The 14716-nt window shown below is 42.4% G+C and overlaps 2 protein-coding genes across 4 annotated transcripts in view; one reads left to right on the top strand and one right to left on the bottom strand.

The window, feature by feature from the left end:
- Positions 1-730: 730 nt before the first annotated feature.
- ATG12 (autophagy related 12) lies at positions 731-8118 on the bottom strand. Of its 2 annotated transcripts, XM_049771463.1 has the most exons (4): positions 7931-8118; positions 6888-7024; positions 1663-1725; positions 731-839 (listed from the first exon to the last, which is right to left on the bottom strand). In XM_049771463.1, exons 1-4 carry the CDS (start codon positions 8100-8102, stop codon positions 780-782), a joined length of 432 nt encoding a protein of 143 aa, XP_049627420.1. In that variant the 5' UTR covers positions 8103-8118; the 3' UTR covers positions 731-779. The 2 variants fall into 2 exon arrangements, with proteins under 2 accessions (XP_049627420.1, XP_049627421.1); XM_049771464.1 differs by lacking the exons at positions 731-839; positions 6888-7024 and having other exon boundaries at positions 1664-1725.
- Positions 8119-8431: 313 nt separating this feature from the next.
- Positions 8432-14716, top strand: part of AP3S1 (adaptor related protein complex 3 subunit sigma 1) — a 51842-nt gene continuing 45557 nt past the window's right edge. For both annotated transcript variants that reach the window (XM_049771460.1, XM_049771461.1), the window contains exon 1: positions 8432-8509. In XM_049771460.1, the coding sequence (XP_049627417.1) occupies positions 8441-8509 (69 nt within the window). In that variant the 5' untranslated portion in view covers positions 8432-8440. The remainder of the gene's footprint in view (positions 8510-14716) is intronic.

The raw sequence follows: 14716 nt of genomic DNA, 5'->3' as shown, positions 1-14716 counted from the left end.
GTCAGTTTTACCGAGTGTTTTTGACACTGTAAAAATGAGACGTTACATTATATCCAATATACTCAAGAATCATTGACAGAACTGAAAACAGCTGTATTTTGTCCAGAAATGATTAAATTCCATGTTTTCTAATAAATTAAAATTTAAGCTTTATATAACCATTAAAATACCCTTCCAGTATCTAAATAAGCTGGCTCTCTTTGGCTAGATATTTGCCAGAAACCAAGAGCAGCCTTTCCTCTTCCTTATCATTTATCAAAGACATAATACCAAATCAGATTAACTCTGCCAATAGGCTGCCCTCTGCTGGATCGATGTGAGGTATACATCAAGCAAGTTAAAGAGACTTTTATTAACACTGTAAACAAAGAAAAAAGAGAACAGTATCTCACACAAATTGGACTGAACAAATACAAAATAATCGTTTACTAAGTTGACTTTTGCAATAGAAAAAAGGCAACAGAGTGCTAAGAACATAAATAAACCATTTCAATCATTCGCAAAACCACAAAAGTTTTACAGTGTTAATTCCCTTTCCAACACCTTGGGAAAATTCCTAGAGCTATCGTTGTAGTACTGAGTACTCGGATGTCAATCTTTTATGACCATGTTTATACAAATGAGGTTTATATAAGTCCATCCACTCTGAATTTTTTAAAATGAATAATGTGGGTCACATTCTGAAGAGATCCTATTCTCTTGACATCATTATCCAAACTTTTGAACTGTATCCTTTATAAAGATTCATTTTAAATTAGCAGGAACTTATTCTCTGTTGCTCATCCCCAGGCTTGAGACTTGCAGTAATGTAAGACCAGTTTACCATCACTACCAAAACACTACAAGTAAAAAAAGAAAGCAGTATTAAACTCAAATTTCATCATACTTAAGAAAAAAAGTGTAATATTTTCATGCATGTATATGTAAATCTTCTAAATGAGGTTATTTTTGGACTTATTTATTTTAATCCCTCTGTACCTTTATAATGCTTAATTGTTTCCTACTGTGATGTTAGTGTGTATACTTTAATCATTGTTGCCACAAAATGGAAAAAATGAAGCCAGAGAGAAATCCTAACAAAGATGGAGCACATGCTTTTTTGCATGTGGGAAGCCCTGGCTTGATTCCGGATCTCACATGGTCCCCAGAGGATAAGAGAGTAGACAGACCTTATTAGTGGGAATAAGGGCACATGAGTGCGCATGTACACAACACAACAACAACAAAAAAATATAAACATACCAACAAAATCATTTTAATAAATAAAATCGTTCCTTTGTTTTGTTGCTAAATCCGGCTGTGCTCAAAAGGGATCGCAGCTGGAGGACCATATGGGGTGCTGGGGATCATACTATCTCCCTGTCCCCTAAAGTCATTCTAGTGTAGTCTGTTTCAATTTTTTTGTGTGTGTCAGATCTGGATTACAAATTATATGAACACTGTAGAAGTATCTAGATTGTAGGCTAAAAGAAAAAAAAAAACTTATTATCTGGGTACACTATAAAGTTATTTTTCACTATCATTCTTTAATCACTGTGTAAGTATTGAGATCAAGTAATTAAGTATTGAGATGCAAGGTTTTGAGATGTAATAGACAGATACTAAGAGGAAATAACCTCTTCAAAATAATGACAATGAAAACTGAAAACAAAGCAGTCTTACCTCATACAGGGTTCCAACCTCTTGGTCTGGGGAAGGGGCAAAGGACTGATTGACATAAATAAACTACAAAAAAGAAAAAAGAGAATATATGGCAATTCATTGTTTTAAAGTTTTTTTTTTTAATTTTTGGCTTATAATACTATTATTAATTCTCTTTCACAGACATAATTCCAAAACCACAGCCATCACCGGTATACCATCTCCCTCCCTTCTCTTTAACCCTCTCATGGCAATTTATTTTTAATTGTAATATGGATTACTAAATAATCTGCATTTTCTTCAGTTGGCTATTTCAAATTGCCTTTAGACTTGAAGACATTCCTAAACACCTTTTTCTGAATCTCAAAGTACAGTCAATTAGAGATCTTACCTTTCTTCTGGAAGAATATAAAACTTTGTTCCTAGAATAGTGGCTCCAAATGCTTTATAATGATTAAATAGTCCAACGGTGCTTTTACAGGGTTTTGGGAGACAGGCCCGCCAGCATCATTGGAGTTTTACACTGCAGTTTTGAGCACCTATACTTTCAGACCTTGGCACTAAAATGCTAGGTCAACAGCAGTGTGTGAACTCGGGGTTCCTTTTGGAACCAAGTACCTTTTGGGAAGCTCCTCTTTAAAAAAGACAGAAAAAAAAAAGTTTTTACAGAAAGCTTTCACAGAAAGTTACAGAAAGTTTTACAGGAAGTTAATTCAATAGATGACATCTTAGAATATATTAATTTAATAAAATCTTACAGACAACTCATGATCAAGGGTCAAATCTGAGGTAGTCTGTGCCCCTTTCTGGGATAACAGACAAATATCTTCTATTAAACAGACTAAACAAATTAACTCTAACAAACATTGTATCTTCCAGATTTGAAAATTCTCAAAGGTACTACTAAAAAGTCAGTAGCTGCAATCTAGGGGTTAGAAAACAAAGTAACATAATTAAAACCTTTAGAATCTAGTTCTTTCAAAGGGTTCATTTTCAACGTTTCAGTTTAGTCTGTTTTGACTAAAAACTCTAATAGATATGGAAACAAAAATATCTGTGTCAAATTGGCTTTAAGAATTTTTTTTTTTTTAGAAAATAAAACTTTAACAGGGGTCTTCAAACTACAGCCCGCGGGCCACATATTCCATTTGTTCCCGCTTTGTTTCTTCACTTCAAAATAAGATATATGCAGTGTGCATAGGAATTTGTTCATAGTTTTTATTTTCACTATAGTCCGGTCCTTCAATGGTCTGAGGGACAGTGAATTGGCCCCCTGTTTAAAAAGTTTGAGGACCACTGCTTTAGTAGGTAATATTAATTTCCTCTTACCTACCATCAGAATTCTAAGGATAAAGTTTCTTCAGTTCTTAAAATAAGTTATCAAAATAACTGTTAATGAGTCACCAGTAATAAAAACCTAGGCAATACAATGAAGACTATTACTAGTCTATTACTAGTTAAAATAAGAGGTGCTATTGACAAAGATCTAGGTTTTGATGTTGGCACTAATAAAACTAATTCTTCTCAGCTGTTCCCTTATTTGCAAATATTACCAGCACTTCTTGGGGTTATTGGTAAAAATGAAATGATGCACATCAATCATCTGTACTTTTGGTATACGTACTCAGCAGGTGCTAATTAATATAAACTAATTAACATAATTAGCTAGTTATGGTAATTGATTTGGATGAAAACAAATCCAAGATTTTTTGCAACCATGCATTCTAGTCCATTGAACTATCTCATCCCTTATATCTTTAGATTATTTGAAATGAGTTAGGTTTTATTCCTGGCATCTTTGCACATGAAGAGCACCACACAGGATTACACCTAAGCAGCCCCATGACAAGATGTGGGTAGCTCCTAAACATAGCCTGGAGTGACCCCAAAATAAGCAAAAAACATAGTGCAAGTTCATGCTTAAATATCAATTCAAGGCTAAGGCAGTTAAAGTTCTAGACAAAAATATAAATCAGTATGCATTTTTTTCAGTATGCATTTTAATGTGAATTTTTTGGTAATATGCACATTTAATGAGTTTGTATTTGGCTCCTTGAAATTTATGAGTAAAGCTTTTTTACTTTTTGGATATTTAAATTAGAACAAGGGCTTTGGATGACAATCAAACATTTGGTGATTGTCTATTTTGTTATAAACTATACAAGGCTTATACTCAGAACCGTGAAAATTATAATCTCTTCTTAATGACTTCATTTCACTGAAAAATATATATGAATAATTAAAATACAAATGGGGCTAGAAATAGCTCAAAGGTCTGGAGCACTTATATCACACACAGGAGCTTTCTCTCTCTTCTCCTTTAAATCTTTTCCTAAGAATTTGACTTTAGTGGATTTGTTCTTTTATACTAGTGTTTTGTTTGTTTGTTTTTGGGTCACACCCGCTGATGGTGGTGTGATTAACTCAGGAGTTAATCCCAGCTCAGTGCTCACAAATCGCTCCTGGCAGGCTCAGGGGACCATATGAGATTTGAACCAAGGTAAGGCAAAACGCCTTACCTCCATGATATCTCTCCGGTCCCCAATGCTACATTATTTTAAAATGTCTTTTAGTTTGCTGTTAGCTGTTATTGGCCTAATAGGGAAACATTTTCTTGTCCTTAGTTTTTTTTTTATTATAATGCATGGAAATTGACCTTGACACTACTTTGTAGCTTTTATTTTTTTATATGCAATGCAATGCAATGAAGTAGCTAAGTGAAATTTTATAAACTGAAGAACTTCTTCTGGCAAGATATGAAAGGGATGGAGAACTGTTTTCTGAGTTTTTTCAGCCCTCTCCCCTTTGTTTTGATGTTCTCCCATGTTTGCACATTCTTATTTTTGTCTGATTTCCAAGTTTTTCCTATTTGCGAAGGGCTGAGCCTGTTTTAAGAGATCTGAGACTTGTTGCACATCTTTATGAATACATTGTAATACCTGCTACCTTTAGGTTCTCCTTTTTATCTGTGCCATCAGATACCAATCCTGTTATTTGCTGAATTTTTGTTTGTTTGTTTGTATCACTATCTAGTTGGCTTTTGTTGTTTTTATTTTATTTTAGGGGAAGAAACCAAGCAGTGCTCAGTGGACCGATGGGTCACTCTCAGTAAGATGTGGTCAACTGGTAGTAGTACAATGATAGGGCCTACCACTACTTAGGGGTAGGAGACACGAAGGACCCAGCAGTAGGGATCAAACTCAGGGCCTTGACATACAAACATGTCCCTGGGTCCTAAGCCTTCTCCTTGGCTCCTAGTTTTTATGGCAATTTGGGGATTCAATTATGTCTTCACATTCCAGTACTATCTTGTCAGGATTTCCAGCATCAGTTTTCTCTTTGACAACTAATTTGCTAAAAATAATGTGAGGCAAAGCAAGAAGAAAGTCAGAAGAGCTTGTTAAATTTAGGAACTGAGAGGTTGGTGCAAGAGCACAGTGGGTAAGGTGTTTGCTATGCACCAAGCCAATTTGGTTTAATCCCAATTATCCCATATGGTCCAAGCCCACCAGGAGTGATTCCTGAGTGCAGAACAAAGAGCAGTGCTGGGTGTGATGCAAAAACAAAAGTAGCTTAGAAAATTGATTTAAAAAAAAAAAAACAAAATTTTTTTTTTTTTTGCCTTCTATTGCTTAAAGAGATAATCAGAGTCATAGAAAAGGCTTAAAGTTGAACCAGGTAAGTGAGATGGATTATTGCCATCATGTCCTTTCAGATTACTGGATATGTACAATACAAAATGACAAGACTAATACTAACATTCCTTTCTCATAAATTGTATAGTATTTTATAATTATTATGTTCTATCTATATATTTCTAAATAAAATGTCTTATTTGGTATGATTCATCTTGCATTGTTTCGTGACCCTTATGTATCTGATTATTTCTGTAATGTTCTCTTTCCTCAGATACATACAGGGACTCTAGGCTTGGCTGTTTCTGAAATTTTTTTTTTTTTTTTTTTTTTGGTTTTTGGGCCACACCCGGCAGTACTCAGGGGTTACTCCTGGCTGTCTGCTTAGAAATAGCCCCTGGCAGGCACGGGGGACCATATGGGACACCGGGATTCGAACCCACCACCTATGGTCCTGGATCGGCTGCTTGCAAGGCAAACGCCACTCTGCTATCTCTCCGGGCCCTGTTTCTGAAATTTTAACCAACATATGCATGTAGATAATTTGATAATCTTCTAGTTCATTTTTGACATTTGATTAAATTCTGTATAGAATATGAAACTTTTTATTTAAACTCTAGTCACATAATAGGTTCACCTGTAACACTCAAAGCTTTTCTTGACCGTGGAGATAATGTAAAGAACTAATATGCCTGATTTGCATGGCAGAGGGATGTGCAGAGGTAGGCCTTTGGAACATATAAGGGAGTGATCCCTGAGCACCAAGTTGAGAGTAGTTCCAGTAACACTGCCAAGTATGGTCTAGAAACAAAACCAAACAAAACTCCTAAAGTTTTCAAGATACTTCCTTTGGAGAAATTCCTGGCGCTGTGCTACTGCCTCAAATGAGCATTTAGATGATTTATCTATCTTGCATTTACATCTCCTTTGTGAGTCACTTACGGCCAGCCTTTTAGATCAGAGTCAGATTTTTTCCTCCTCATTGACAAAAAAAAATTGTCCCCAAAAACCTTTAATAAGTTAACTATTTTTTATCCAGTCTCACTTCAATGTTCAGAAGAGGCTACGGTCATATAACCAATTCTTTTTTTTTGGTTGTTGGGCCACATCCGGCGGTGCTCAGGGGTTACTCCTGGCTGTCTGCCCAGAAATCGCTCCTGGCAGGCACGGGGGACCCTATGGGACACAGGGATTCGAACCAACCACCTTAGGTCCTGGATCGGCTGCTTACAAAGCAAACACTGCTTTGCTATCTCTCCGGGCCCCATATACACCAATTCTTAACTGGTAAATTTTAAAGACTCAGGAAATTATTTAACCCATTTATTACTACTATTTGTTAGCTAATACTGGCTTAGACTGTAATTTGAAGATAAAAATGGCTAGTATTTGTTGATGCTGCTGTTGTTATTGTTGTTTTGTAGGGGAGGAAGGAACAACAATGCAGTGCTGAGGTCTAGCTTAGCACTGGGACCTAGAACAAAGTCAAAAGACCTATATGCTGCAAGTGGTCCTACAGCCCCGGAAATAAAAGGACAGAGAGGAGCTTTGTATAGCTGTTACCTAGAAACTGTGACTTTTTTTTTTTTTTTTTAAGGGAATTGATCATACCAATTGTTCTGAGGCCACAAGTTTGAGGAACTTTTTGATGAAGTCAATGAGTCCTTGGATAGTCCGGGTTCGCTCCACAGCCCACTTCTTTGTTTTCATTATTGGAGTGTCTCCTACAGCCTTTAGTAAGATGTCAACTGTAAGACATAAAGATACTGACCATTATATTGAAATATCTAAAGACAATACGATGTGAATGACTTTAGCAAACTTATTCTCCTGATTCTGTGAAGGGATCACTCCTAGCAGTGCTCTGGAGATGATATATGATGGAAGGAACAGAACCAGAGTTGGCCAGGTACAAGGCAAGTGGCTTACCCATTGTACTCTGTCTCTGGCCCAGAGCTTTTATACTCTTGAATAGAGAGGACTGGTTAAGTAAATATTATGCATCATGATGAAACTTACGTAAAAAGCAGATATATATTCACGAGGCTTGGGGATATAGTTAGATAGTAGACCATTTACCTGCCAGGAGAACGGGGGTCGGGGTTCCATTCCTGGTACAGGAATGTTTACATTCTGTAACGCAAAATGAAGAAAGGAAACCCAAGAGACACCTTCGTGTCTTCCAGTTACTCGACTTAAAAAGAAACCGACAAATCAGTGTTGGCTCCAGAATGAGAAACAAACAGAACACTGCTGCCCCCTAATGTCACTTGTACCCTATGACAGCTTTGTACAGGCTGGCCTTAGACGTCGGGATCCATCTGTTCCTATTGACCCCAGGAAGGAGAGCAGCTAGAGGTACATCACTCGTCTTCCTGCTAATCAATTCTAGAGCATGGTCTTGGGAATAGGGTTGAAGTGGGAGATCTGGGCGACTTCATCATGCCCCTCCCTGCGTTCCAGGCCCCTCCATGCCCTGGGGACAACACCCCCGAGTATGTACACTTGGGAACGTAGCTGCAACTGGGCACTTGAAGCGAAGCAGAAGATGCGGGATTGTGTGTCACGACGCCAGGAGAGGGTGGGGGTGAGGAGCTGGAGTCGGGCCGTCCTCCCCGCCCAGTGCCAGTCTGGGCCTATGTGCCCGCGCTCACTTTTCTTCCTGGCGTCGCCCGCGGGCTCCTCCGAGCCCGGGGAGGCGGCGGCGGGGGAAGGCGGCTCCGGGGGCGCCGAGTCGGGGGACGCCTCGGGCGGCGCGTCGCCCTCGGCGGCGGGGACGGGCGCGGGCGCGGGCAGCCGGAGAGCGGCGTCGGGCTCCTCGGCCATGTCGCGGCTCGGCGGGAGCGGCGCGGCGCGAGGGGGCGGGCGGCGGCTTCCGGGGCTGCGCGGGAGGCCGGTGCGCAGGCGCCGTCGGGCGGCCGCGCCGCGCCGCGCCGCGCACGCGCCTGGAGCCGGGCCCCGCCCCTGGAGCCGGGCGCGCAGGCGTGCGCGTGCGCGTGCGCGTGCGCGAGGGAGGGCGGGAGGGAAGGAGGGACCCGGCGGGGAGGCTGCAGGCCAGGCCCGCCCCGGCGCGGCGCGGCGCGGCCAGGAGGGACGGAGGCGGGCAGCCAGCCGGGCAGGAGGGAGCTTGGAGGCAGGCCCGCCGCGCGCCGCCCGGCCCAGCCATGATCAAGGCCATCCTCATCTTCAACAACCACGGCAAGCCGCGGCTCTCCAAGTTCTACCAGCCCTACGTGAGTAGCGCGCCCGCCCGCCCGCGCCGGAGCCCCGGAGCCACCCCCGGGGGGCTGCGAGCCTCGGGCGCCGTCCTCGGGCGCGCCCGGCCCGGCCCTCTCTCGTCGCGCCCGGCCCGCCCGCGAGCAGCTGCGGAAGCCGCGTCATCGCGGAGCCGGGGCCAGGCGCGCCTCGGCTCACCCGGCACTGGGGACGGCGCGGTCGTCTGTCTGTCCCCGGTGGGAAGCAGCTGCGTTCCTGCGGGAGCCGCGCCTCGAGCGCCCGCGACGGCTGCCCCAAGGGCTGCTCCAACGGGGCCCGAGGCAGAAAGAGCGCGAGGTCTCGGGCCACGCCGAACACCGCCGCCTCGCGCTTTCTCTTTGCTCCCTTGCGAGGCCTGCAGCGTCTTCATCTCCGTCGTGCAGGGAGGATCCGCTCCTTTTTCCACACTTGCTGCTTCTGCTGCCGTGACCTCTTTCTTGGAGGCCACAGGCCCTTTTCACTCTTCTGTCTTATTCTGTCACTGGGTGTGTCGGCGAATACCCATCCCGAGCGGGTCCCCCTCAGGCTACGCTTTACAATTTAGAGGTGAACAGATGGTCACTTTCTGCTCCTTCAGCAGGACATACAAGAGGCTAATGAGTAGGTAGAATGCATAGCCCGTCAAACAGTCTTGCGTCCTGTAACAACTCAAGCAGGGAAGGATGATAAAGGGCTGTGAGGAGTGACGGTTTAAAACAGTGACGTTCTCCTTGCAAAGGAGGCATTGGAGCAGGGGTCCCCAAACTTTTTAAACAGGGGGCCAGTTCACTGTCCCTCAGACCGTTGGAGGGTCTGACTATACTAAACACAAAACTTAGGAACGAATTCTTACGCACACTGCATAGATCTTATTTTGCAAGGAAGAAACAAAATAGATACAAATACAGTATGTGGCCCGCGGGCCATAGTTTGAGGACCACTGCATTGGAGAAACACTTGGAAGTAAGGAAAGCCACACTTCTATCTAAGAAAGCTCATTCTCATCTAGACCGAAGGAGCTACGGATGCAAAGTCTCCTAGGAGGGTCTGTCTGCGAAGAACTTTCTGCTTTACAACTGCGAGAAGGGCAGACTATATGAACAATCAGTAGCCACTTATAAATGGAGTCTGTTTGTAAAGGGCGTCGTAGTTTATTTTCTTGTTAGGATTTAACATTTATCCCAAGTCTAGCTCAAGTATCATTAAGCATTCCCGGAAGCTTTTGGTCTCCTCAAACGAATTGATGTCTCTTGGCTCTTAGAATTCGATTTTTATCTTTATTGTACTGCGTGCATCTGCTCCACATCTTTTAATTCCTTTCGGTAGTTTAGATTCCTTGAGGCAAGCTATCAGGTTTTAGATGGGTTTGAGTCACTCTCATCACTCAATATTGAGTCTTGATTATAGAAAACTTGGAGTCAATTTGCCAGATGCATTCTGTGGAGTCTCTCTACTTGGGATGGAGTTGGAGTTTGGAGCGACAGGCTACGGTTGCTTCCATGATAAAATTAAATTCAGTACTTCATAAAAGAAGTTTATAAGAATCCATGCCCTTAAGACAAAAGTAATGGCTGTAACTTAACTGTTTCTCTGTTCTACCTTGAAAAATTTCTGTGAGGGAATTTCGAAGAGAGTTTGAATTTTACATATTAAAGTAAGTGTCAAGGAGTATTTCTGGATTAACAATTTTATACACTTGTGGGGTGCTGATAGTCATCTAACAATTGTTAGATTTATCTAACAACTTTAGATACATTATCTAACGATAATGGTTAAACGCTGAGCACTCTTAAGTTGTTTGTCCATTTCTATTCACTTTATTTCATTGGACTTCTATTCATCATCTGCCTTCTCTCATGCAATAGCAGTTTATATATTCATTTAACCCTTTTATAGCATATATTTCAGTTTTCTCCTGTAGTAGGTTTTTATAATGATTGGTCTCAAAGCAGTTGTTAAGTGTGAGACATGTTAAATAGGAAACACGCGTTTTACTAACCGGAATTCATTGGTTCAGGCATAGAATTCAAGGGTGGATGCTTCCTCCTCTAATTTTGCCATCTATATCCTTGGGCTAACTGTACAAGTCCAAGTATTTTTCTTGCTGTAGATGGCTATTTAGTTTATACCAGGGGTGGCAAACAAGTTTGACACAAAGAGCCAAAATTTTAAACCGTGAGAGTCAGAGAGCCATACCACGCAGTGACCAAAACAGACAAACACTTACACAAAAGCATCTAATTTTAACAATAATCTATTAAACACATATTGCATTTTGCCATTTTGAGTGAGGGTCAAAATCCTGCAGTGATGGTGAGGGTGTGCTGCGTCTTCCACACAAAGAACTAAGGGCAAGATGTGACCCAACATGTGACACAGGGGTCCCCCGCTCGTCGGCCCGTGCAGTTGTTTCCAAGGGATGGGAGACGGGTCGCAGCCTGGGGGCGAAGATCTCTCCTCAGAGGTCCCTCCTCAGAAGCAGCAGAACAAAAATCCAAACTTGGCAAAGAGCCACAGTCTATGAAATAATGATAAGAGGCAAAGATCCGCATTCATTTTGGCCGGGAGCCACATGCGGCTCGAGAGCCGCGTGGTCGCCACCCCTGGTTTATACTTTGCCACAACGAACTGGCAACAGGTCATTATTATTTGCCGTTACTATAATTGAGCAGTGAGCTTTGCATTTCAACCAAGAACAAAATAAAAACCTGTGAGTCATATAATATTTTTTGTTTTTTGTTTTGTTTTATTTTGGCCATACCAGGCACCGCTCAGGGGTTACTCCTGGCTCTGCACGCAGAAATTGCTCCTAGCAGGCTCCAAGGACCTAATAGGATGCTGGGGACCAAACCTGGGCCCATCCCATGTTGACCACATGCAAGGCAAATGCCCTGCTGCTGTGCTATCACTCCAGCCCCAAGCTATATAATTTTCATATTATTAATGAGCCATGCCATATCCTTTGGTGAAGTACTTTATTAAAATAATGTTTTTTTTCTTTTGTGTGAATTATTTTCGTTGGTTTCATGGATTAAAAAGATTGTGGGTATACTTTTTTTGTTTTGTTTTGTTTTTTGTTTTTTGTTTTTTTTGTTTTTTTTTTTTTTGGTCACACTGGTGGTGTTCAGGAGTTACTCCTGACTTCTGTCAGGCTTGGGACCATATGGGATGCCGGGATTCTAACCAGTGTCCATCCTGTGTTGGTTGCGTGCAAGGCAAATGCTTTACTGCTCTGCTATCATTCCAGTCCCTGTGGGCATACTTTAATTGCAAATATACACAAATGGGAATCTTTCAATCTGTTATATGAGCTGCATTCTTTTTTGTGGGGGACATACCTGATGGTGCTCAGTGGTTGCTCCTGGCTCTTCACTCAGAAATCACTCCTGGCAAGCTCGTGGGACCATATTGAATGCTGGGGTCAAACCCAGGTTTGTCCTGGGTTGGCCACGTGCAAGGCAAAGTCCTACCATGTGCTATCTCTCCAGTTCCATGAGCTACATTCCTTCCTTCCTTCCTTCCTTCCTTCCTTCCTTCCTTCCTTCCTTCCTTCCTTCCTTCCTTCCTTCCTTCCTTTCCTTTCCTTTCCTTTCCTTTCCCTTTCTTCCTTCCTTCCTTCCTTCCTTCCTTCCTTCCTTCCTTCCTTCCTTCCTTTCCCTTCCTTCCTTCCTTCCTTCCTTCCTTCCTTTCCCTTCCTTCCTTCCTTCCTTCCTTCCTTCCTTCCTTCCTTTCTTTCTTTCTTTCTTTCTTTCTTTCTTTCTTTCTTTCTTTCTTTCTTTCTTTCTTTCTTTCTTTCTTTCTTTCTTTCTTTCTTTCTTTCTTTCCTCTCTCTCCCTCCCTCCCTCCCTCCCTCCCTCCTTCCTTCCTCCCTCACTTCCTCCTTCCTTTCTTCCTTCCCCCCTTCCTTCCTTCCTTCCCCCCTTACCTCCCCCCTTACTTCCCCCTTCCTTCCTTCCTTCCTTCCTTCCCCCCCTTCCTTCCTTCCTTCCTTCCTTCCTTCCTTCCTTCCTTCCTTCCTTCCTTCCTTCCTTCCTTCCTTCCTTCCTTCCCCCCTTCCTTCCTTCCTTCCTTCCTTCCTTCCTTCCTTCCTTCCTTCCTTCCTTCCTTCCTTCATCATCCTCCCTCCTTTCCTTTTGCTTTCCTTCACTGCCTCACTCCCTCTCTCCTTTTCCTTCTCTTTCTTTCCTGCTTCCCTTCCTCCTTCCTTTTTCCTTCCTTCCCTCTTTCCCTCTCCTCCCTTCCTCCCTCCCTCACATCTGGCTGTGTTCAGGACTTACTCTTTTTTTTTTGGTTTTTCGGGCCACACCCGTTTGATGCTCAGGGGTTATTCCTGGCTAAGTGCTCAGAAATTGCCCCTGGCTTGGGGGGACCATATGGGACGCCGGGGAATCGAACCGTGGTCCTTTCCTTGGCTAGCGCTTGCAAGGCAGACACCTTGCCTCTAGCGCCACCTCGCCGGCCCCTCAGGACTTACTCTTAGCTAGCTTAGGGAACCATATGGGATGCTGCGGATTGAAACTAGGTTGGTTGCGTACAAACCCAACACCCTACAAGCTGTACTGTCTCTCCAGCTCCTGTTTTCTTTTTTTTTTTCTTTTTCTTTTTTTTTTTTTTTTGGGGGGGGGGGGCCACACTCGTTTCATGCTCAGGGGTTACTCCTGACTAAGCGCTCAGAAATCACCCCTGGCTTGGGGGGACCATATGGGACGCCAGGGGATCGAACCACGGTCCTTCCTTGGCTAGCGCTTGCAAGGCAAACACCTTACCTCTAGCACCACCTCACCGGCCCAGCTCCTGTTTTCTTAAGACTATATATGATTATGATGCGGGAGAGATAGCATGGAGGTAGAGCATTTGCCTTGTATGCAGAAGTATGGTGGTTTGAATCCCAGCATCCCATATGGTCCCCCAAGCCTGCTAAGAGTGATTTCTGAACGTAGAACCAGAAATAACCCCTGAGTGCTGCTGGGTGTGGACCCCCCCCCCAAAAAAAAAGACTATATATGATTATTAGGCTAATGTTTGGTAACCAAAGGCAAGCTCATGAAGATTGTAAGATTATTCTTTAAGATTCTAGCTTTGTGCACTTAAAAATATGATATTGTAAGTATGTTTGTGTTTCCTATTTAAGAAATTCTTAATATGTGTCCATGTTAACTGATATCTTTTTCTTGTGTTTAGTAAGATGAAGTGACAGGTAGGAGTGCCAGACTTAATTCTATAAGCTAGGTTTAATCGCCAACACTTCTAAGTATTAATTAAGGTGTTAAATGCATATTAAACAGTATTTCAAGCTGTTTGTTAACAGGATAATTCCAAATGGTTTGATTTTCATTTACATTACCTAGAATGCTTTTAGCTACAGAAATTGGGTTTTAAATAGCTTGACTCAGATTTTCTTAAGATGAGGGAAAAGTATCTGTGTGTCTTATGGAGCGAATGCTGCCTGGAGCGGAAGCCAGAGTGCAGAGGAGGAGAACATACACTAACCATTTGACATCCACAGTGTTAGGCCCCTTTATTGCGCAGACATACCACATAGTACAAGCAATCAGGTTAACCCACTTTCATCGTCACATATAAAGCTTTCATTTAAGACTATTTGATCGTGGCTGCTACTATTTTTTATATTAGTAAAAAAGTATTTAAAAAAAATTTTTTTTTTTTGGTTTTTGGGTCACACGCGGCCGTGCTCAGGGGTCACTCCTGGCTGTCTGCTCAGAAATAGCTCTTGGCAGGCACAGGGGACCATATGGGACACCGGGATTCAAACCAACCACCTTTGGTCCTGGATCGGCTGCTTGCAAGGCAAACGCCGCTGTGCTATCTCTCCGGGTCCTAAAAATGTTTTTTATGTTTTGTTGTAAAAAGAAAATGAGTTAGTTAAATGTGTTTAACTAGCTGTGGACCGGCATATTGTAAATATACTTCGCCCTCAAAGGCTGGTTTTTCCCAGCTGCCATCTCTTGACGGCGTCTCACATTGCGTTTATTAAATATCTTAGTATACCATTTTCTTTACAATTTTTTTTTTTATTTTCCTCGTCTAAAAACTATTTGCGTCTTATGGTCAGGTGCATCTTATAGAGCAATAAATAGGGTAATAGGTAAGGCTAAATAATAGGAAGATTCATTAAATCAGTTATGTCATCATAGATCAGTTTGTTTCTTTGCAATTGTTATACAAAGGCTGATTTTCCTTCACCC

Source organism: Suncus etruscus, chromosome 4 (assembly GCF_024139225.1).
Source record: "Suncus etruscus isolate mSunEtr1 chromosome 4, mSunEtr1.pri.cur, whole genome shotgun sequence".
Classification (NCBI taxonomy): Eukaryota; Metazoa; Chordata; class Mammalia; order Eulipotyphla; family Soricidae; genus Suncus; species Suncus etruscus.
This window is presented reverse-complemented; position numbering and strand designations above follow the sequence as displayed.

Bases quoted from the DNA above. Each gene is read 5' to 3' on its own strand.
- ATG12 (XM_049771463.1), bottom strand. From the start codon at position 8,102: ATGGCCGAGGAGCCCGACGCCGCTCTCCGGCTGCCCGCGCCCGCGCCC. The intron at 7,025-7,930 runs GTGAGCGCGGGC...TATGTCTTACAG, and splicing joins GGGCGACGCCAGGAAGAAAA to TTGACATCTTACTAAAGGCT. The intron at 1,726-6,887 runs GTATGATCAATT...TCTTTTTTGTAG, and splicing joins TTGTGGCCTCAGAACAATTG to TTTATTTATGTCAATCAGTC.